Source organism: Bombyx mandarina, chromosome 25 (genome assembly GCF_030267445.1).
Source record: "Bombyx mandarina strain Sakado chromosome 25, ASM3026744v2".
NCBI lineage: Eukaryota > Metazoa > Arthropoda > Insecta > Lepidoptera > Bombycidae > Bombyx > Bombyx mandarina.
The window spans coordinates 8,904,745-8,928,834 of NC_143231.1; the positions used below are offsets into that span (position 1 = coordinate 8,904,745).

General features: G+C 39.1%; 3 protein-coding genes across 9 annotated transcripts in view; 2 read left to right on the top strand and 1 right to left on the bottom strand.

The window, feature by feature from the left end:
* The window catches only part of Brf (Brf RNA polymerase III subunit), a 47,230-nt gene that overhangs the window by 1,818 nt on the left and 21,322 nt on the right, over positions 1–24,090 (top strand). The window lies entirely within an intron of this gene.
* Positions 165–13,654, bottom strand: lute (BTB/POZ domain containing protein 3 lute). Of its 7 annotated transcripts, none has more exons than XM_028184936.2 (7): positions 13,328–13,654; positions 3,918–4,078; positions 2,793–3,071; positions 2,483–2,630; positions 1,965–2,181; positions 1,107–1,472; positions 165–1,034 (listed from the first exon to the last, which is right to left on the bottom strand). In XM_028184936.2, the coding sequence occupies exons 1-7, from the start codon at positions 13,432–13,434 to the stop codon at positions 537–539; spliced, it is 1,776 nt and encodes a 591-aa protein (XP_028040737.2). In that variant the 5' UTR covers positions 13,435–13,654; the 3' UTR covers positions 165–536. The 7 variants fall into 7 exon arrangements, with proteins under 7 accessions (XP_028040737.2, XP_028040738.2, XP_089594623.1 ...); XM_028184937.2 differs by having other exon boundaries at positions 2,793–3,068; positions 13,328–13,611; XM_089738497.1 differs by having other exon boundaries at positions 165–1,472; positions 13,328–13,608.
* LOC149499880 (uncharacterized) lies at positions 5,427–8,987 on the top strand. Its single transcript, XM_089738495.1, has one exon. The coding sequence runs from the start codon at positions 5,952–5,954 to the stop codon at positions 8,853–8,855; it is 2,904 nt and encodes a 967-aa protein (XP_089594621.1). The 5' UTR covers positions 5,427–5,951; the 3' UTR covers positions 8,856–8,987.

Consider the following 24,090-nt stretch of genomic DNA (forward strand, 5'->3'; position numbering starts at 1 on the left):
CATAGACAGGCAATTAAGAAATAAGTCATGTTTTGCAACATTAAAATCCTATATTGTTTAAGCTCTATTCTACATTATGCAATAGATGAAATACAATTTCAGTTTCTTTTAAAGTTTATCATTTTAAGTTGTTTATCGTTTTCGTGTAAAAAAAACAAGGACAAAATTTGAAAATGCAACTTATGGTTTTATAATAAAAATTGATTGCAGACACAGCTAAATTAATCAAATAATAACTTCAAAATAAATCAGACAGTAGAGAAAATAATGTTTAATTATTTTTTATTCCAAAGAATTTATTGAATAGATCTAATTTCTAATAGCTTAGAGAGCTTTTACAACACCCATATCACATTCTCTTATAACTCTATTAAAGTTCAACAATATACATAAGATCTATCATATTTTCAACAAAACAAATTTTAACACTTTGGGAATGGTTAAGCATGTGTTAACTATACATAATATTTAATTGAATTTTCTCAGCCCTGGTTTCATACTGAATAGTAATTGACAGGGTGATTAATAGGCTTTTGTCAGTCTTCATTTGGACTAGAATTCTTAATAGCAGGAGCACATATAGTAGGTCCATAATAAATGAGTTCAGGTATTTGTCCTCCTTGCACTCCAGTACCATTAGTACTCTCAGAAGAACAGTGAAACTGGAATGTTACTGTGCCCATATACACCTCACTCAGGCCTTCTTGTCCAAAATAGCTTAATTCACTCCCATCTAGGATTGCTGATGCAGTGTAGAAATATTCAGGTTCAATTTGAATGGGGTTTTCAAAGTATACATGAAAAGTGTTGCTTGAACCATCAGAGAAGAACTTTGTATTATTCTCTGCTAGAACTCTTCCGAGGCGTTTTAATTCAATTTTAACATTATAATCAGCTGCACCATTTGAAGATCCATAAAGTCCGAATCCAACAACAAATATTCTTTTATCTACACAGAACTGTATAGAGTCACATCGTCCTCTGTACCTCCACTGATTACTCCTGTAGGCACATGATTGAAATCTGTGGCAAATCTGCAAACAAATAAATATTATCTTCACCGTCATAAAATAATTGAAGTAAAGTGAATTTTGACATATATTTACCTGAGCTTTCAATCCAGCTCTGGATTTAATGGGATAAGATAGCATTGGTTTACTGCATGCAGTAAAATGCAAGAATATATCTATGGTTTCTTGCGGGGTTAGTATTCCAAGTTGAGCAGCACTGTTTGCAAATTCTTCTAAAGACATAGTGGGAAATCTGATCAGGTATATGGCATTTCCAAGCATCGCTCTTTTGTTAATTGGTGAAGGATCTATATCTCTACGCATACATTCAGCATGTGCCCATGCTAATGCTGACTCAAATAAGTTAATTTCTTTACAGTTCAGAGTTTCCCTTGCTAACACTGACTCCAATGTCGACATATCAATGTCTACAAACCCTTCTGACGTCAAAGCCATTTCAGCCTGGAATAAAATGGCTATATTACTTAAGGTGTAGAAAAAAACTGCAATACAATTTGTAATATTGATTTTATTTATTAAAAAAAAATAAGTAACATAACATTGATATAACAATAGTTACAGTACATCACTTTAGTTAATTAATATCAAATTGTATTGCAGCTAATATAGCTTGATAATAAATTTACCTAAGACTAGAAATACATAAAAATGAGGATAGGAATGTTACATCACAGCAAAAATTAACACTGAAATCAAAACCTAAAATGTTTAAAATTATCCTTGGCACAAATGTGGTTAAGAGATTCATTGAGTGTATTTTATGTTCAATTACAGTTATAGTTATAATATTTTGGATATATTCTCAATGCTGTTGTAACTTTCTGGGCTGGATAAATTTTGGCTTGAAGATTCTGATAGTTCCATAAGCATACTACTGTAGGATGATGAAGGTTCTAGACAAATGGTTGCCAGGTTTTCACTTGATTCACATACCTGGGCATCTATGACCTCCCAGCATCTCTGCATTAGTTCAGGCTCCTCAAAAAGTCGAGACTGACTTAAAAGAAGGCATGCATTTTTTGCTGTGAGACTAGTTTCCAAATAATTGACACATGCCTTAGCCAGATGAGGTACAATATATTTTTTGGCTACATAGAGAGTTGATAATACAGTATCTGCCTCCAGTTGGATTTCATCACAGTAAATATACCTGAAAATTATAAAATGAAATTAAAAACGATCAAAACATAGTATATATTTTAACAAAAATTAAAACAACCTTAAAAAAATTAATAGGAGAACATTGTGAATGTAGTTGAATGTTAAGCATAACTCAAAAACTACTCGGATCTTAATAAAGTTTGAATGGGATGTTAAAAAAAAGAATCATTTTGATGATCAGTTCACGTAGAGTAAGCTGTGAGGTAATAAAGAAAATGGTAGAAAATTGTTGACATATTCCTTTTTTGAAGTAAGTTCAAAATAAACTGTTAAAAGACCAATCCTCTTACTTTAGTAATGCAAGGAACGCAGATGGCTCTACATCTGGAACCTCAATTTCTTGTTTACATTCTGCCAAACCTCCATAAAACATAGCATAGAAGACTGAACTTGCAGTTGCTAACACATATTTGTGTGCTGGTATAATCTTTGTGTGTCCTGTAATGTTAATTAACAAAAATTACTCACTTTTACCTATCTCACTAATTTTATATTGATAATAAATTCTATTGTAAATTGTATTACATAACTTAACTTAGATCTTATTTGTACTCACAAAAAAGCTTTTGAAATGTTAATTATGAAAAAAAAAAGATTAACCTGGGGCTCCGACAATAAAAGTAATATCAGACATTAGCTGGTTATTGAACATAGCAGCGTTTCTCTCTCGAACTGTAGGCTTTGTCGCTTGCCAGTTGGGATCCAGGGTGGCGGTACCAGGAGGTGCTGGCGAACTCGCTGGCGACGTGGTCGCACTTGATGACCCACAAGGTGAGGGAGGCCCGCTATAGCACTGAGACACCTGTGTACCAGTCTCTCGCTGTGATACAGTGTGTGGTGGAGACAGGGAAAGCCCGCCACCATTGTTAATATTTTCTGCTGTAACAGGATTTGCAAACCTTTAGTGGTGGGTTCCGATGTTAATGACGAACTGAATTAATTTAATGCTATTTAAAAATTATATTGTGGCGGGTAATGATATAGAACTTTGTATTATAATTTTATTGTTACACATGATAGCATCTGGATAATGCGAAGCAAATAAAACTATTTTTGTTCAAAATCAATACTACCTATCTTACCATTCATCCAAGTGTTGGTTTGCGCTACAGACATGCTATCTCTACTGTCTTGCAATCTTTTTTGAGGTTTCGAAACAATTCTAGAACACAAGTTCGACATTGTGAACGAGAGTCCTCACGGATCGTTTAATTTTATAATAATAAACAACAAATTCCAAACATTAGATCCGCGATTTACTCAGACTTTGACATCAAGTCGTCGGCCATTTTGCTTTGTTTTTGGTTACTTGCTTACGGCTCATGATTACTGGGCTTTTTAGCTTAATTCAGTTGTAATAACCTTCTTTGCTAAATTATTTAATTATAACTATAGAATTTACTCAGTATACAATTGACATTTAGTGAAAAACTGGGGACCTTCCATTTCCCTAAAGTAGTACCTCAAGTAGTTTCTCAAACACTAAACGTCTAAAAATACTCCATTTTTATCTTGTACACTGTGAATAATGGTTTCAATTAGAAAAAATATTTTATCTTCACGTTCTAAATTGGCGGTTTTAATACAAGCAAGCAAGATAGTCCTCCTTACTTCTTCATAGTGTTTAAATGATGTTATAGGTGTAGTGTTAAACCGGTCACTCAGATGGCAACGAGAGCCAACCAATATTACAGTACACGGGAAAAACATTAACAGGTAAATTACCCTGCACGTGGGGTCGCTGTCGCTGTCTCTGTCCCCGTTGCGCTGGTTCCTGACAATTATATTCAGCGAAACGCCCGTCTTCGTCGATTAAACTTTCAAAAAAATCCACGCCGCTGTTCATTGAGGATCGGACTTGTAAATGACACGCATACCAAAGAAAACTGAAAAGATAAATGAATAATTCATTAATATGTAAATTCCGACGTAGTAAGGGTTATCGCCACGAGTATTGCGAAACAATAGCGAACTATTTGGGTGCTAAATTGTGTCAAAATTGTATAAATAAAATAAAAGAGTTCTGTCGTTGTGCGCGTATTACGCAAAGCTGTATAGATTTCGATCAAACATTTTAGTGCTATTTCTTAATAACAACGAGTTCTTATTTTAAAAAAAGACTACGATGTCTTAATTTTTATTAAAGGGCATTAATATTATTTTGGAACTCTGCGCGCTTACGGTACTACTCGATAGATGGCGTTTATTTTCCAAATTCCGCTATGGTTAAATTAGGTACATTCAAATACACACATACATAAATATATTTATTTTTACTGGCGTAGACCCGACTTCGCCAAAATTGATACTACTTTTTCTCCAATGTGCATTTTTATCTAAGATTTTTGTAATCATGAATTTAAGTCTTGTTTACTGCGTAGTCTATTAGGGTTGTTTTTTTTTCATTTAATTTTCATTTCTTTTTAACAGGGAGAAGTCTTCTGACTAGTAACCGCATAAGGTCATAAAATATCCTTTTATCAATCGGTTTAATGTAATTTCCACTAAATTCAAAAAGAAAAGGGATCGACGATAATACAATAATTGCATTGCTTGCATAATAATCGTGTTTTTTTTCGTTTTTGCCCGCTTTAACAAAGGAGGACGCCTATGTTCGATTGTATTCATTTGATGTTTTTTTTTATGAATGAGGGATTAGTCGTGGCCCAAAGGCCTTTCTAGTTTCACACAGACAGGTGGGTGAGCAAGGGCTTAGCCAGAAGGGGTGGAATTTGCTAAAAGCTACCCGAGCGCCTCCAAGGGAGACCCAACACCTCAAAGTAGCTGGTTCACGAATAAATCTACTACCGGATCGGAATCGCGAGAAACTCAGCGGGCTGATGTATGGGTTTAGGTTGCACGAGGAGGGTTTTCGGGGTTCCTAAGTCTGATCGTAGCGTTGGAGCTGAAGACGTCTAATGCAACAGTTGGATCTGATAGATCTGTAAGGACGTGTCTAGGGCGTCGACGTATTGCACGATCAGTTCGTTTATTTGTCGTCTATTTAGGTATTAAGTTGTTATACCTTTTCTTATTCCTTCTTGTTAGTCGTCTTGCCCAGTCTTGCAATAGTTCGTTTATTTGTCGTCTATTTAGGTATTAAGTTGTTATACCTTTTCTTATTCCTTCTTGTTAGTCGTCTTGCCCAGTCTTGAAAAGTCACATTGTCAAATCTCCGTCTGAGTCTATGTCTTTTAGTCATTGTAGGTCGTATATCCTGTCGAAGAGGTTGCACGCCACGAAATTTAACTTTACCGATATCATGTCATTTATGTTTAATTAGAAAATTCTTATTTTTTTAAAGGGTTTTATGTCAAGATGGTCCCATTGTTAAAATTCATTGAACTTTGTTTAGATATGTTGTATATTAAAAAATGTAAAAATATAGGTTATAGCAACCCTAACGCCTGCCGCGTCGGCAGCCGCGTCTGATCGCGCGCCGCGACCAATCAGGGACTCTCGTTGTCGGTTCCCGGCGCGATTCAAAGAGTAGCGACCGAGTGGCTTTCCTTTTGGAAAGCCGCGCGTGCGCCTTTACTGGCGCCGACAGTTCACCCGCAACCACCGAAGCATACACACGAGAATACGTCCGCACCTCGCTTGCTACCATTCCTTTTCGAACTTGTTTGTGGGACCCTCTGGAGTATTCATACCCAGTGCTCCAGCTGGACAACACAAAACTGGCGCCTCAACGTGGTAAGGAAAATCTAGCGGTGAGTCGACGAATCGTACCGGTTTTGCCAATACAATTGTGAACTCATGGTCATGGTGAACACTCGAAGTGATAACCGTGCTAGCCGAAATCGCAGGGATGATGATGCAACGGACCCGTCGTCTGTCCGCGTCCCGCGATCGGTCTCCCCGAGCGCGTCCGCCGCCCAAGAAAATGGCGCCGGCGACGCCTCGCGCACAATCTACGAGTCCTTTCGAGAAGCATCTACGAGCGCGTCTCCCGCCTGCGAAATCGGCGCTGCTGACGCCTCGCGCTCCAATCACCACAACCGATCCGGCGACAGCCACGTGGCCCCCGCCGAAGCCACCTTCTCCAGCGAGCACGTGTCAACAATAGTAGAGGCACTACAGCGGAGCCAAACAGAGGTTTTGAAATCATTATTTGAAACGATACGGCACAACACATCAACACCAGTGCCCGCATCACATGCACACGCGAACTTCGCCCGATGTACCACGCGCTTTAGTGGGACTGCAGGTGAGTCGCTTGATGCCTTCCTGGATGCGGCCGAGGCCTATCGCGACTGCTCCGACATCTCGGATGAGAACGCTGTCCGGGGATTGTCGATGCTGTTGTGCGGCGACGCCGCCGTCTGGTGGCTGGGTGTGAAGTCCTCCATATCTTCGTGGTGCGATGCCGTCTCAGCCCTACGAGACGCTTTCGGTGATCGCAGACCTCCACACCGTATATACGCTCAACTGTTCAAACGAGGTCAACAAAACGATGAAAGAACGGACCGTTTCATCGCTGCGACGCGTGCTCTTCTCGCGAAGCTACCTGCCGGCGACCTAAGCGAGAAAGTCCAGCTGGACATGATCTACGGACTCCTCAGCCGCCGCGTACGGGAGAGACTTCGCCGCGACGAAGTAAGTTCATTCGACGTGCTCCTGCAAAGAGCGCGCCAAATTGAAGACGCGACGGACGAACTTCGCTACGAGCACGATGCCTCAAGACCAACGGGAGAATTAGCAAGAAAACCATACGAGTCGACGACCGGCACCGGACGCACCCGCCCTCCGCCAGCAGTAGCAGCGCGCACGGCCGCGTGCGCTCCGACCGGCGCCGCCCCCGGCCACGAGCCCGCGACGCAGCCGCCGCTTGTTACCGGAACGCCGCATGTATTTGACTCCGTCGAAAAGAAGCGACGCCCGAAATGTTCGTATTGCCATTTCTTCGGTCACGAGAAGAACCAGTGTCGTAAATTAGATTCAAAACAAGGTGATCAATCTCATACTAACTTATTTAAAAATAAAACTCACTCGAAATCTAGTGAAAGTGAAGTTAAAGGTGATCAGTCATTTTATTGTGTCGATTCAAAAGTGTGTTTTGAATTTGAAAACGCCAAATCAGTAAAAGACCATATTCATAGTTCTAATTTAGTGCATGAAACTTGTATACCTATTTTGCCAAATAGTGATGCATGCACTGATACCTACACACAGTATAAACAGCGGCGAATTCCACAAAATTATAATTTTGCTGCCCATAATTCAAATCGTTCGCGGTTTAAGGTTATTGATAACAGTGATAATTCCGATCGACCTCATATTGATCGCCCAGGTTCTTCTCGAGAAAAGAACCACAATATCACTGCATGCAACACGAAATGCATAACATGTAATCGATCGAGTGACGATAGCCAAAATAATGATAGTCCGAGCGAAAACATTACTCATGTTAACCCTTCGGCCGTCACAACTAAAAATGTTAACTCTTTGGTTGCCGAACGTAAAAATGATAATTTTTTTTTCAACAAAAATAATAATTTGGATATGTTTTCTAGCGTCGACGGACATCTTTGCCGCAATGCCAATACAAACGGGCAATGTCAAACATTAACCTGCGCGGTCGCAGAGGATTCAAATTTTGTTCATCAAAGATGTCCGGGCGACAGTAAGATTTGTATACCATTATTTGAAAATTATTGTGATAATAACGGGATAAACCCGAATTTTCAGAAATATGGGAATAAGCGTGATGTAATGGGATTTGATTGTTTTTATGGTTGCGGCGGAGATGACGATCTTATGGGACCCCCTATTGGTCGTGACGTACGGCCGATTTTTAACATAAATATACTGGGTTTTGACGGCACCGCTTTAATAGACACAGCTGCAAAACACTGCATCGCGGGTCATACGCTATACGCTCTCCTCCAGCAGAACAACCATCCTCTCCGCGTTTCCTCTCAACGAGTCAGACTTGCCGACGGTGTGGTGCGCATTATGGACGTTTTTACCACCACACTCGATGTACGCCTAGAGACGACAATTATTTCCACTCCATTCCTCATATTTCCTGAATCCACCAATAATGAAACGTTATTAGGAATAGATTTTATTACCGCAGCTGGAGTAGTAATCGACTTCAAAGAAGAGGTTTGGTTCTTCAGTGATGATGCGATGGTAAAGTATAATCTGTGTTTCGAACCTAAGTCGCCCAAAGTTTCCTGCGCCGCTACAGACATCCTTAGAGATGACGAAGGTACTCACCTTACGCCAGCTGAGCGGCAAGCGCTCGCCGACGTACTGGACAGGCACGCACACATTTTCAGAGCAGGGGGAGGTCCAACTCCGTTTGCAGAGCATCGCAACGAAACAGGTGAGCATACACCAATATCAGTACTCCCATACTGTTTAAATCCTTCGAAGAAACCGCCTGATATTATATTAGGGAAATACCATACCCAAGACCTTACCTGTTACCACGGTAACAAAGACTCCTTACCCAAACCCGTGATTCCTAAGAGGAAACGTGGACGCCCAGTTAAAGCTGTCAATGTCCTAGTCCAGGAGCGAGGGCGTTCTCCAGGACTAGAGGGGGAGTATATAGCAACCCTAACGCCTGCCGCGTCGGCAGCCGCGTCTGATCGCGCGCCGCGACCAATCAGGGACTCTCGTTGTCGGTTCCCGGCGCGATTCAAAGAGTAGCGACCGAGTGGCTTTCCTTTTGGAAAGCCGCGCGTGCGCCTTTACTGGCGCCGACAGTTCACCCGCAACCACCGAAGCATACACACGAGAATACGTCCGCACCTCGCTCGCTACCATTCCTTTTCGAACTTGTTTGTGGGACCCTCTGGAGTATTCATACCCAGTGCTCCAGCTGGACAACACAAAAAGGTATATTAAATATTAAAAGCCTAAGATTCCTGTTCTTGTTCATGTTTAAGCGTTCGCGCTTCGTTTATCGGATTATTATAATTATACGAATATTTTAACGGTTCCAATTAAGTTTTCTTGTATAGGGTTTATCAGCGTGGAATACCAGTACCGTGGCGCGCGCTAGATATGCATACTAATAAGTTTAAATAATGGATAATACTCCCAGTGTATTCGTATCGAGTGACTATGTCGATAATTATTGTAATATCGTAATTAATCCCTAGAAATTATAATTTGCGTAATTACTATATAATTTAGACATAGGTCTCTTGTCGCAAGATACGTGGCGGTATGTACGTTGATATATCTTTAAGCTCCAGTAAACACTAAATACCGGGTAGGTCTTTAGTTCGTCTATATATATTCGCAAAAAAAACTGAATCACTAACCAATCCTGGAAACCCACGTTTAATTAATGTGAGCTAATAGTTAGTATGCAAAACGTAAAAACCTTGTTATGTAACTTTTTTATTTATTGGTGGGTGGACGAGCTCACAGCCCACCTGGTGTTAAGTGGTTACTGGAGCCCATGGACATCTACAACGTAAATGCGCCACCCACCTTGTAACTGTTTTAATACAAATAGAAAGTGCAGAATTAATGTATTTAATTCTTTAATATTCATATAAACTATATGTATTAGACTAGATCGCGTATTTTTTGGATTTTTTTTTGATTGAATCTTAATAATACTAAATAGCAAAAACCCACTTAAATTGTACTTAACATCAATGATTTATCTATTTAGTTATTTTTTATTTATTTATATATTATAGTTAGTTAAAAAATATATTTTTTTTTATCCCCGCCGTTACAAGGTTACGTTGTTGAATTTTGACGAATTGTCAAATGTTACCTCTTAAAATGACCTCACGTTAATACATATATATATTATTATTTTAACTCTCATAGTGGCATGACGTATTGTAAGACCGCGTTGGAATAAATATTGACTGGAATAATTATCGTTGGAATAATTATGTACTGCCTTTAGTATTTATGCACTTCGCTACCAATAATAGAAGTGGTTTTATGATAAAAATAATGCGCACACAACCTTACATCTTAAGTGGGGATACCAACAATCTTGCACCTGTGTTCCGTTAAACATTAAATACCAGTTGGGCTGTAGACGCGGCTCGTATTCAAATACCGGAATCAATAATGTGAATAAATACGAAGCGGGAGCTCATTTTATTTGGTCTTATATATTATATGGCTTCATCGTTCTGGGCAGATAAAGTATGTATAAATACAACACAAAACGTTTCGTCAAAATCGGCTCAGATGCTGTTTTCGGTACGTGTACATCATCGTTGATAATCCTAATCTCACAAATCCTTTGAACCTATACAAAGTCACTTTGGTTTTCGTTGTTTTGTACCTGTTCCATGGCGCGGTTTCGGAGGATTTATCTTTTTTTTATTTTTTTTTATTGCTTAGATGTGTGGACAAACTCACAGCCCACCTGGTCTTAAGTGGTTACTGGAGCCAATAGACATCTACAACGTAAATGCGCCACACACCTTGAGATATAGTTCTAAGGTCTCAGTATAGTCACAACGGCTGCCCCACCCTTCAAACCGAAACGCATTACTGCTTTACGGCAGAAATAGGCGGGGCGGTGGTACCTACCCGTGCGGACTCACAAGAGGTCCTACCACCAGTAATTACGCAAATTATAATTTTGCGGGTTTGATTTTTATTACACGATGTTATTCCTTCACCGTGGAAGTCAATCGTGAACATTTGTTAAGTACGTATTTCATTAGAAAAATTCTGAAATGATCCTTATCATCAATGCCTTACGGCAGCTCTAGTCACCGAGCCAGACCTCATCTGTGCTTCTTGGAACCACGCGCTTACAGTGGAATAGATCCTCACGCCCAAGCACTACAACTTGTTCTACTACAAAAGACGTTCGAAAAGATTTTTCGGAACTCAATTTTGTCGAGCGACAATGAGCAAACATCAGCAAATGGGCCATATATTAACATGTCTTCAAAAGGAACAAAAATATATATATTGTATACATATATTATACTCGTAGCACCGGGCGGCATACGGAGTTCTACACTAATATAGAAAAAAAATGTACATTATTGTAAATAACTATATACTTTGGTGAGTAGTCGAAGATACAGAGAATTATAACGGTAATTATAACGGTCTTCTTTTAGCTCTGCAGATGTGCCGATATCACTACATAGTATAAAACAAAGTCGCTTTCTCTGTCCCTATATCTGTCTGTCCCTATGTATGCTTAAATCTTTAAAACTACGCAGCGGACTTTGATGCGGTTTAGAGCGATTGAAGAGGAAGGTTTATATGTATAATAACATCCATTAAATAGTGGAGAAATCAATAATAAATTACAGTTTCCGAAGCGAAGCGAGAGCGGGTCGCTAGTGATAAATAAAAAAGCTTGAGCACGCGTGATAGCGGTACTCTTTTCACGTCATTACGGATCCTCTCGATCCATTAAGGGTGTTTTTAGGTACCACAAGCACCGGTCACCGTTCTTGTCGAACCCGTCGCTTGCGACGAAGGGCTCGACGAGCGAATTAACCCACACAACCTACTGAGTTTCTCGCCGGATCCTCTCAGTGGGTCGCATTTCCGATCCGGTGGTAAATTCTGCGAAGCACTGCTCTTGCTAGGGTCAGTCCTAGCAACACTCCGGTTAGAGCCCCGTGAGCTCACCTACACGTTAGGGCGAAGCTGAAATAGCCTCTTAATGCTATCAGCATAGGCAGGAAAAAAAGTACTCTTCTTGATTAATATAAGAATGTAAAATGTGTGCTTTGTACATACGTGGTTCATGCGTCCGTTCGTCGTTTATTTGATTGAGTTAAACCTTTGTACTGTTGTGGTTCGTACTTCGTGGTAGGTTTCTGGCGTTGTAACCACAACGAAATCTAATTGGCGCGTAATTGGTTTCAATAAAACTGTATAAATATCATTACGAAAGATCAAATAAAAGACGTACGTTACCAAAGTAAAAAAAAATGTGTTTTCAAAAACACGTTTGTTTGATTCTTAAAATATATTTGCGCCTTCACAGACTTCTCAGATTCAGCCTTCTCGCGAAATCATACTTTATTTTATTGGAGCTAGAGGTCACTTTTGAGACCTTTTAGCTGCTAACCGCCATAGATACTTTTGAATATATAAAAAGGTAAGTTTATAAACAAAATACATGGTCGCGGGGAAGGTTATGTTTCGTACAATACTGTTTTAATTGAATCGTTTGAACAGAAAGATAGATTTATGTTTATGGGTGACGCGCTTAGAAATTGCATTCCCGATCCTGCGGACAGAATGGAAAGCAGTCGACGTCGCCCCAAACACGTCATTTCGGATTCTCTCGATCCACTAACGGTGCTTTTAGGTACCTCAAGCACCGGTCATCGTTCATCGTCAAATTAACCCTCAGACACAGCCCACAGAGTTTCTCGCCGAATCTTCTCAGTGGGTCGCGTTTTCGATCCGGTGGTAGATTCTGCGAAGCACGGCTCTTGCTAGGATTCGTGTTAGCAACGTCGTCAGGTTTGAGCCCAGTGAACTCACCTACTAGTTAAGATTACGCTGATATAGTCTCTCAAGGCTATCAGGATAGGTAGGAAAAAAAAAATGAAAAAAAAATTTAGAAATTGCACGAGTAGTGTTATCTACTTTACCTATTACCATTCAAAAGTGGTTCTTAAAACCATTAAGCCCGGACCACGACTTACTGTGAGCAAGGTCACGAGAATAACAAGGCGATCGAATCGTGTTTTGGTATCCTTACATTTAAGGAAGTAGGTACCTACTGATCGTCATTTGTTTATTCAGTATGCTAGCATTGTATATGACGATTATGTTTAACTACTATAACCCGGCCCGTTCTTCTGGACAATATATGATTTGACTTTGATTCGATCATCATCAAACTTAACAGGATCATCCGCTGAAGATTGTTTGAAAATTTAATCGATATCGTTCCCAACGTTTTGGAGTCTATAGTGAACTACATTTAATATAAATGAACATAATATTTTATTAAATCCGCGCTGTGGATATTAATTATTTTATTTCCACAAATTGAATTGATGCGGTCAACGGCACAGCACTATAAGGAAACGATGTTTGATTAATCCTTTCGAAGCGTATAATAGCGATATTACTTTACTGTCATCTGCTCAAGGCCTCCGGTTCACCAGCAATCCGTAAAAGATTAGATATAGAGAAACAAAACTAACCGGTAAATAAAGAACACTATATCAGCCTTCGTGAAGAGCCAGTGAAGTAAAATCTTTCCTAGTACCACAGGCAATTTACTAGGAACACAATTAGGCCTTCCCTTCATTTGATTCTTCGGGTCGTACGCCCTTCGAGATACATTTCATTTGTCTAATTAAAAGATAACACAAATCACAGGTCACTTCACTTTGTTTTGTTTTTGTTGTTTTTGTTATTAAAAACGGCCGCGACTGTTCCGTCGAACGATTGCGTCCGTTCTCGCTATCGGCGCTGCACGTTCTCCGGCCGGCTCTTGCGCAAGGTTACCCGTAAGCCATAAGGGACACCTGTGTGCTTAGTGCGAGTTTTTTAACGTTCTCGATAGCGTAAAAGTTAACTCATATTTGTACGGATTTTTTTTTTATATTGCTTACATGTGTGGACGAGTTCACAGCCCACCTGGTGTTAAATGGTTACCGGAGCCCATAGACATCTACAACGTAAATGCGTCACACACCTTGAAACATAAGTTCTAAGGTCTCAGTAAAGTTACAACGGCTGCCCCACCCTTCAAACCGAAACGCATTACTGCTTCACGGCAGAAATAGACGGGGCTGTGGTACCTACCCGTGCGGCCTCACCAGAGGTCCTACCACCAGTAATTACGCAAATTATAATTTTGCGGGTTTGATTTTTATTACACAATGTTATTCCTTCACCGTGGAAGTTAATCGTGAACATTTGTTAAGTACGTATTTCATTAGAAAAATTGGGTACGTATTTCATTAGAAAAATTGGGAATGGGATCGTTTGCCTACGTTTGCGGCTAGGGGCGCTGTTCCAACTGCATACAAAGTTGGATTAACTTTTACGTTATCGAGACCGTTAAAAAACTCGCACTAAGCTCACTGCCTCTCGTGCGAGACGGAGCGGGAAGTAAACGATGTCATTGTTTATACACAGAGCGAGAGTAATCAGGGCGACATGATTAGGTACATGAAATGACAATTTTTAAGAACCAGTTTCGATGCAACGCAATGGCGCATGACAGGTTCCGTTGCGTGTCTATTATCTAATCGTGCGGTTACGTATCTGTAATAACAAACACAAATTGTTATCATTTCGTTTATTATTTGAACGATAATGTCGTTGTCCTTGTAAAGAGACAAACAAAAATAACATTCCTAAGTTTTTAAGTAATTACTGGTGGTAGGACCTCTTGTGAGTCCGAACGGGTAGGTACCACCGCCCTGCCTATTTCTGCCGTGAAGCAGTAATGCGTTTCGGTTTGAAGGGTGGGGGCAGCCGTTGTAACTATACTGAGACCTTAGAACTTATATCTCAAGGTGGGTGGCGCATTTACGTTGTAGATGTCTATGGGCTCCAGTAACCACTTAACATCAGGTGGGCTGTGAGCTCGTCCACCCATCTAAGCAATAAAATAAAAAAAAAACAATTACTGTAGAATATAATACGTATTTACGTTAACGTGTATTACAAATATCTCAATCACATGTTTCATTTCAAAATGAAGTTTAAAATACGGACACTGATATTTATTTTGGGACTAGCTGACCCGGCAGACTTCGTAGTGCCTCAGTCGATAAATAAAAGACCTAAGCTTTTGTATAAAATAAACTTAAAACAAACAAAAGGAATCCGTCCGACGTGGGACACATCAAAGGAAAACCAAAATTGTCACTTTTATTTAATTCCGGGCATTTTATATTTATCTACCTTTTAAACCTTCTTTGGACTTTCACAAATAATTTAAGACCAAAATTAGCGAAATCGGTCCAGCCGTTCTCGATTTTTAGCGAGACTAACAAACAGCAATTCATTTATATATATATAGATAGATTAAGGTATAACGATATTTAAACAATATTACGTTTGATTTCGTATTTTTAAAATATTTGTTGTACAAAAATGCTTGAGTGGTCACAATGAGATCTAGTTCAATCAATAAATTGAAATTAAATTTATATTTTCCCTACCTAGTCGCTAGTAGCCTAAAGGTGGGTCTATTTCAGCTACGTAGATACAATTTGTGAACAAAATCGACGACCTCTTTATGATTACTAGTGGTCTCGCAGTCGTCGAAACTCGACTATAATTAATTGAAATTATAAGTTTGAACATTATTATGGGTCTTTTGTCAAAGACTATTACACTTCTATAATCACAGATTTCGCCAATTTCGAGAAATAATATTAAACATAAACAATATTAACCTATTCTAAATTTGATTACAGATTTTAAGCAATAACAATTTTTTTACAATAAACAAAGAGTATATGTGTGTCAAATACATGGTAGTGTGTTTAATGTTTTCTTTATTGATTTAAAGTATTTTTATGCATAGTTAAAAAAAAATAGCGCTCTGCACTTCTCTATATTCTCTATAAGTGTGGGAAATTTCATACTCCGCGCAATTTTTGTAAAAAGGGGTGGTACAAAGTTTTTGCTTCACGAATATAGATATGCTGTATCTACCGTTTCTGGAAGTAAACCACCCTGGCTGAGTTCGTGGTTGCCCATATGTTCTGATGAAAATGGAAAGGCTTTCGGGCCACCAAAAATTCTTCCTTTCTAAAAAAAATATGAAACCAAATTAATTTTGAACAGTACATCAGATATTTTCTGCTCATAGTCGGAAGTCAGTCGTTCAGAGGGAATGACTTAAAAATGAATTAAATGTTCGTTCAGTAGTTTAGTTCTTTGCTAGTTATTGTTTATAATAATCATGCTTGCTTTGTCAACATTCATGAATGTCTAAAGAGTTCGTAGCAATAAACTTTAGAGATTCTTTTAATTACTTGAAATGAAATTAGGTGAAAAATAAATGAATAGCTATAGCTGAGTTATTTGTGTACTAAAATCTATATTACGTGGCATCAACACATGATATTGTAGATAGATTTGGTTAACAGCTTTACATCGGCCCTGTCTGACGTGGTTGTTTGAGAACGAAATTAGCGGGTGGTTACATTACTTATTAAAAAAGGGGTGTCAGATTAAGGTAGGCAATTGTTAGGGATTGCCGTTAGGTGACATATCATGACCATAATTGATCCGTGACAATAATAAAACTAAGGCGTTTAAGGTCCTCGGTGTGCTAAGTTCGAGTTTTTTAACGTTCTCGATAGCGTAAAAGTTAATTATTTGTCATGCAATTGGAACAGCGCCCCTAGCGGCAAACATAAGCAATCGTTCCAACACCATACAATTTTGAATTAACTTTTACGTTATCGAGAACGTTAAAAGACTCGCACTAAGCACATTGAACTACGTCATTCGCGTGTAGATGCTATGTACAATGAATTTTCCGAAAGAATTAGTTTGAAAGTTATAAAACTAGAACATTCGGTTACTGAGTTAGCTAGTTTTTATTTGGTCACGATTTTTTTTTGGTCATACGTTAAATACTTTGAAAGCGGAGAGTTTTACAGAAGCGCGTAACGTTAATTCGTGTCACGTACCTCATTTACCTGTACTGGAAGTAAGTCGAGGTCACACGCTATCACCGACTCGGCCTGTAACATATAATCGACACCTTATATTCACAAGGAGCCGGCGCGGCGGCGTGTGGGTGGCTCACGAAGCGATTGGTATTCGCAACTGAGTTTCGTCGTCAGTGTCGTCACCGACAATTCCATATCGTGCGTTGGATTAGGTCACCTTTGTTTTATTATATCTATCATTTAGCATCGTAGGATTTCGAGAATCGTGATCTCGTGCCGCCTGTGGGCAATGCTACTGCCATTGGCTAGGGTGTCATACGGTATTAAGTACGGTTGACGAAAGGTTATAAAAAATTGTTCAAAGTGTTTAAATTATTTATTACGACAGTTTTATTGACGACTAGCGACCCGCCCTCGCTTCGCTTCGGAAACATTAAAACACACATGAAACCAAAAAAATAAAATAAAAAAATAATTAAAAAAGTAGCCTATGTTCATCAGGGACAATGTCGGCTTCTAATGGAAAAAGAATTTTTCAAATCGGTCCAGTAGTTTCGGAGCCTATTCGAAACAAACAAACAAACAAATCTTTCCTCTTTATAATATTAGTATAGATAAAATGATTGTTTATCTTATACATACAGTAGTGGAGCAGTCAGATGTTGTCGTACCCTAAAAAAAACATAAAAAACCTAGAACCCTATTGCTATTGCAGAGACCCCTACCGAGTCTAATTGTACATTTAGATTATCTAGGTACCCACTGAAACATACATAAACAGTTTTATCAAAGTCTGTCCAGTCGAATGCTCATATAATACAATAATTTAAAATAAGTACATATATGTAACTAGTTTGGCCATAAATACTGTTATATAATATCGTTTCTTTTTTTCAACTTTTTAATTACATATTTTGAATTTGGAACACGTAAGCATATAAGGTACTAGCGGCCCGCCCCGGCTTCGCTTAGGAAGTAGCGCACGCGATGTAAAAAAATTAGGTATTTTTTTTACACATTGGGTTACATTATTGGAGTTTCAGTAAGGATCCCAAATTTTTTGAAAATATAATAAATATAGCCTATGTCACCCGGGGATAGCGTAGCTTTCCAGTGACTTAACAGTGAAATAATTTTTTAAATCGGTTCAATAGTTTCGGAGCCTATTCAATACAAACAAACAATCAAATCTTTCCTCTTTATAATATTAGTATAGATATATTAAGAACATCGTTCGATTTTGCACCATTTCACATATTTTTTTTAATATTACATTACTTCATTTAAAAAAAAAATATTTTCATTTTTAACAGAAATTATGGCTGGACTAAGTATATAAAGATAGAACGTCAGAGAAGAAAGACGATGTTTTGTTGATGTTGTAAATTGCCAAGTCGATGTATTGGCACATAAGATGCGATCAATACCACAATATCTGTTCCCATAATCGATGATTTGATTTAAAATAAAATTAATGTCTGCTTTTAATAGTTAATGATATTAATATTTCAAAAGAAAATTACATCCGATAGTTTTAAGTTTGAACGCAGCATCAGTTGCTAAATTATTGACATGGCAAGGCCATTCCGATAATGCCATTCTCTATTTGTAGTTTTTAGTATTAGAAATTATTTGACGGGTATTACGTCGTTAATACTACAATACCGTCACCACCACGGACCACCTTTGATCTTGAGGTCGAAATCTCGGTTGTATTAAAGTCTGTCGAACCTTTCAAACCGGATCGCATGACTGTTTCGATTGTTTTTTTTTTTATGATTGAAGGATTACTGGTGGCCCGGAGGCCTTTCCAGTTTCACCAGGACAGGTGGGCGAGCAAGGCTCAGTCAAGAGGGGTGGGATTTGCTAACAGCTGCCCGAGCGCCTCCGAAGGAGACCTAACAGCTCAAGAGCAGCTGCTTCGCGAATGAATCTACTACCGGATCGGAATCGCAACCCGCTGAGAAGATCCGGCGAGAAACTCAGCGGGCTGATGCATGGGTTAGGTTACACGTCGAACTCTTTGTCGAGTTCGACGAGTACGGTTACCGGGTTCCCTAAGCCTGAGCCTAGTGTTAGAGCTGAAGGCGTCTAATGCGAAGGTTATTGGATCTGATGGATCCGTAAGGACGTGTAGTTTCGATTGTATGCGAGCTTCCAATACACTGTACCAGTAAATTTAATAATATATCGTCTATTGCAATCGTATATTATGTATTAGCTTAGGTAATTAAGGAGCAATCTCTTAAAAAGCAACCTTCGTAGATCGTAACAAATGCTAATGTAATAAATTGCTGAACGTGAGATGAAACCTAAACAATGGGAATACGTTTCTAGGTATGTCTATGCTATGAAATACCGTAACTATCTCACGTAAAATCATTAAAAATAAATTAAATTGTTTACGCAATGTTAATTTGATTTCTGATAAGTCGTCTTTCATGGATGACGATGTTCGGAAAGTTTTAATCGCATTTTTACACGTTCATTCCTAAATAGTTTAATTATTGTGACGTAGGTACTTAGGTACTGTGTGTTTTTGTGAGTTTACTGGTGGTAGGACCTCTTGTGAGTCCGCACGGGTAGGTACCACCGCCCCGCCTATTTCTGCCGTGAAGCAGTAATGCGTTTCGGTTTTAAGGGTGGGGCAGCCGTTGTGACTATACTGAGACCTTAGAACTATATCTCAAGGTGTGTGGCGCATTAACGTTGTAGATGTCTATGGGCTCCAGTAACCACTTAACATCAGGTGGGCTGTGAGCTCGTCCACACATCTAAGCAATAAAAAAAAAGGTACTAATTTAACTTGCGATGCGCAACGGACTACGGCATTATGCCGTCAGTGATGGAACGATGTCAGTGATGAAAACTAATAATGTATTTTTTTATTGCTTTGGTTGGTGGACGAGCTCTGTCCACCTGATGTGAAGTTGTTACCGGAGGCCATAGACAACTATCTACAACGTAAATGCCGCCACCTTAAGTTACGAGTTCTAAAGTCTCAGTTTTAACAGTACAACGGCTAACCCAGCTTTCAAACTGAAACGCGATACGGCCGAAATAGGCAGGATGGTTGTAGATACTCATGCGGACTAAAATTTTGCGAGTTAGGTTTTTATTACACGATGTTATTACTTCATCGTGGACGCCAATCGTGAACATTTGTTAAATACGTATTTCATTACAAAAATTTGTACTTTCCTGCGGGATCCGAACACCGGTGCATCGCAAGATACGAATACACGGGACGTCTTATCCCCCACGCTTTTTTACAGTAAAATCATTTTTTATTACACTATTTTTAATTCAAAACTATTAAAATTTATTATCTATTTTTTAGTTGGATTTTCTATAAAAGCGTATTTTGTTAGTTTTTTAAACTATTTTTTACTCCTTAGAAGTAGCCAGCCATTAATGCGTACAAGTTTTTGTAGCGGATAGGAAAAAAACGAATTTTACCACGATCACACAAAAGTCATACAAACGACCTGAACGACCCAGTAAATTGTTTCGTATTTGGTATCCAATAAGAATGTTTAGACGCCGTTATAGTTTGAGCCGATTTAAACTAAGATGATTGAGAATACGAAGATTATCTGATTATCTTTATACTATATAATAATAAATAAATAAATAAATAAATATTTACTAACAATCACGCCACGTTAACTGGTCTCGTGATAAGTTCGTAAAGAACTTGTGTTACAGGTACCAGATAACGGAAATAAATGTAATATTTTTATTATACACATACATATATTTAATAGACATCCATAACCCTGGAAAAGACATTTATATTTATTTATCATACAAATATATTCCCTTGGCGGGATTCGAACCCGCGACCCCCTTGTGTAGTGACCATGTCACTTACCACTACACCAGACGGCCGTATATGTTCTGAGCCTGTCCAATAATGAGATTACTCTCCAATAAAATCTAATCAGTCGGCTACAAATCTAGAATGCATGAGACGAATATGACTTTCCGAGCACCGACTATTGCATAACGATTCTCCCACCTTTTAAACTAAAGTTCAGAATGACTTGGCGGCACAAATATACTAATGTCATGGTATCCACCCGTGCGGTCATGAGCACACAAACGAAAGTCAGTTGACGATCGCAGTATGCTGTTATAAAACTCAAGGAACGCTCCTGCCCATTCTCCAGTGAATCAGTTAGTCGCCTTATACGACTACCACAAGAAGATTTCCTCATTACTGAGGGTCGTGACACCCTCACTGCGTCATTCTCTCACGTACGATTTCCCTCCATCTGCTGCGATCCTTTGCGTAGTGAAGGGCATCGTGGAACTTGATGTTCAGAGAAGATCGAATTTGGTCTGACCATCTCTTGGGATTGCGTCCTCTCTGATATTCTCGCATGCTCTATGCGTGCACTAGATACTCATTGTCAAAATTAGTTAACTCAAGTCGAATTAAATCTTGTTACTTGCAGAACGAAAACGAAGAGTACCTACTTACATTTAAAATAATATCTTTTTGTTTTATGCTTCCAAAATTGAATACAAATCATTAAACCAGTATTGTTGATTAATATTAAAATATTATTGCGTAATCGAAAAAGCAGAATTAGTTTGAACATTTAAGGTTACAATTAAGGTTAGTCCGTAATGCTAAATGAATTATGATAATTAATTTATTTCTTCATTGTTACCTACAAAATATTTAATTTTTAATTTATATTAATTGACAGTGATATTGTTTATTGTTAAAATACAATGGGCGATTTTATTTTATCGCTAGAAGAGATCTCTCCCGAAGAACCCGGTCAGCTACTTCTACTACTTCTACTGAGCTTCCCTATATTCCCGTGTCCTTAGCTTAGTTACTAACTTAGTGACATGGTTGCATGTTGTACTGTCCCCACATATAGAGATATTGAGCTTTCGTTATAGGTCATATAAACCATTGCTATATATTTTCCTAACTGTTTGTTTTAAATCGACAAATAACCTTAAATTTTGACAGCATATTTCTATAAATAAAGTAAAATTTTTCGAAGTCCTAAAGGAAGTAGTTCATATTTTGTTTTACAATGACGACCTATGTGCATTTAAAGAAAAAATGATTTGGGAAAAAATTAGAATATTAAAAACCAAAATATTGCGAAAACTGACGTGGTAGGAATCTTAAAGAGACTTCAATATCCAAAACTCCCAACATTAATGTGCAATTCTTTAGTGACTGCGCAAATAGAATTAATTTTAAGATATCTTACTGATCACTTGCTGTTTTAGAGTTTTGGTACCTAGACCATAGAGTATCATATAATCGAAATACCGTACTACATTAGGTACATTTCTCACTCAAATGTTTGTTTTTAACAAAAACTACATCAATCAACTACCCAATTATGTCGGCTGCAATAAGCCACTACGGAATAATTTTGAAAGAAATATGCCTAATGTTTGAAATTACTAAAAACAATCACGCCTGACATTCCAGTTTCTTGTTCAACCTTCTAGAGTGTTCGCGATACTTTTAAATGCACATAATTAAGTCTCAAATGATATTGGCCCCGGATTTTACAGCGAAGATAATTTAGACTAATTAATAAGAAAGATATAAGACTATTATTTTAACTAGCCAAAAGTCATAAACGTAACTAATATGGAACAGGTATATTGTGTAAATCATTAGAAAAAATGCAAGTAAACAGATTAATACAGGTTTTTCCATCGTAATTGAGCGGTTACGTGTCAAAGATCAATATTTTTAAGCCGCAGTGTTAAAAGTTTAATGGAATGGCAGATATTTTGTCTACTAACAATGACGCGACATGATTGGTATAGTTTATTAAATTTCATGTAGTCTGATAGAATATTGATATGGAGCAATATTGCCGACATTGAATCGATTTTAATTGTAAAAAAGAGGGTTGGCTGTTCCTGCGGTTTCTTACAAGCTCCCAAAAGAGTCCCATCTAAATTGTTATTGATCTCTAAACATGATATTATGATCTCTCTATTTTTTTAATAGTGTCCATTTGATTCTAACGATTTATTTGTATCGACATAAGAAATTAGAATATAAAGCTATGTGGTTTTTTTTATTGCTAGAATGATGGACAGGCTCACGGCTCACCTGGTGTTAAGTGGTTACCGGAGCCCATAGACGTAAATCCCGCCACCTATCTTGAGTTACGGGTTCTATGGTTTCAGTATAGTTATAACGGTTACTCCACCCTTAAAACCGAAACGCATTATTACTGCCACACGGCAGAAATAACCTCCCGATCTTGCGGACACAGTGGAAAGTGGTCGACGTCGCACAAAACACGTCATTTCGAATCCTGCCGATCCACTAACGGTGCTTTTAGGTACCTCAAGCACTGGTCATCGTTCTCGTCGAACCCGTCGCTTGCGACGAAGGGCTCGACGAGTAAATTAACCCACAGACACAGCCCAATGAGTTTCTCGCCGGATCTTCACAGTGGGTCGCGTTTCCGATCCGATGGTAGATTCTGCGAAGCACGGCTCTTGCTAGGGTTCGTGTTAGCAACGTCGTCAGGTTTGAGCCCCGCGAGCTCACCTACTAGTTAAGGTTACGCTGAAATAGCCTCTCAAGGCTATCGCTTAGGTAGGGAAAAAAAGCAGAAATAGTCAGGGTACCTACCAGTAGGGGTGAGGCCGCGCGGCGCGCTACCAGCACTCTAGCGCGCTGCCGTGGAGTGAATAGAGCGACCGGTCGACGGTGTATCGCGTCCCGACCCGGCAGGCTGGTTCTGGTCCAGCGGGGTATTCCGGGACACCAGCGGCACCGTCTGGGCGGCCCGACGGGCTGCCGTACCGGGACGGCCGACGTTTCAGAGCCTTCGATTCGCCTCGAAGGCTCCGTCGGCTGGGCGTCCTTGGGGTGAGCCGCGCCGTCTGGTTGTAGTGTTGACCGCGGTAGCCCCCCTACCTCATCCGGGTTCTGACCTCGGAGGGGATCGGACGTCGGGTGTAAGAGTGCAGGGGAGTCGTTTAGTGGGTGGGTCCTAAAATCCTTGGGCCCGCGGTCTACTCACAACACCATGCAGACCGTTGAGTCTCACATACCCCGCGCGCCCCTTTTGCGCGGGGACCTCGTAGGAGGTTCGGCCCTCCACCAGAAAAAAAAAAAAAAGGGTACCTACCCGTGCGGACACACAAAAAGTCCTACCGCCAGTAAAATCAATAAAAAGATTATACTACTGAAATTTAATTAAACTATTATATTTTAATTTGTTATTCAATTCTAGGATTTTTTTGTACGATCCATGTGATGTATGTTAACTGGTTTCTCTTAAGTTTTTCCAAATTGTATTTCCGCC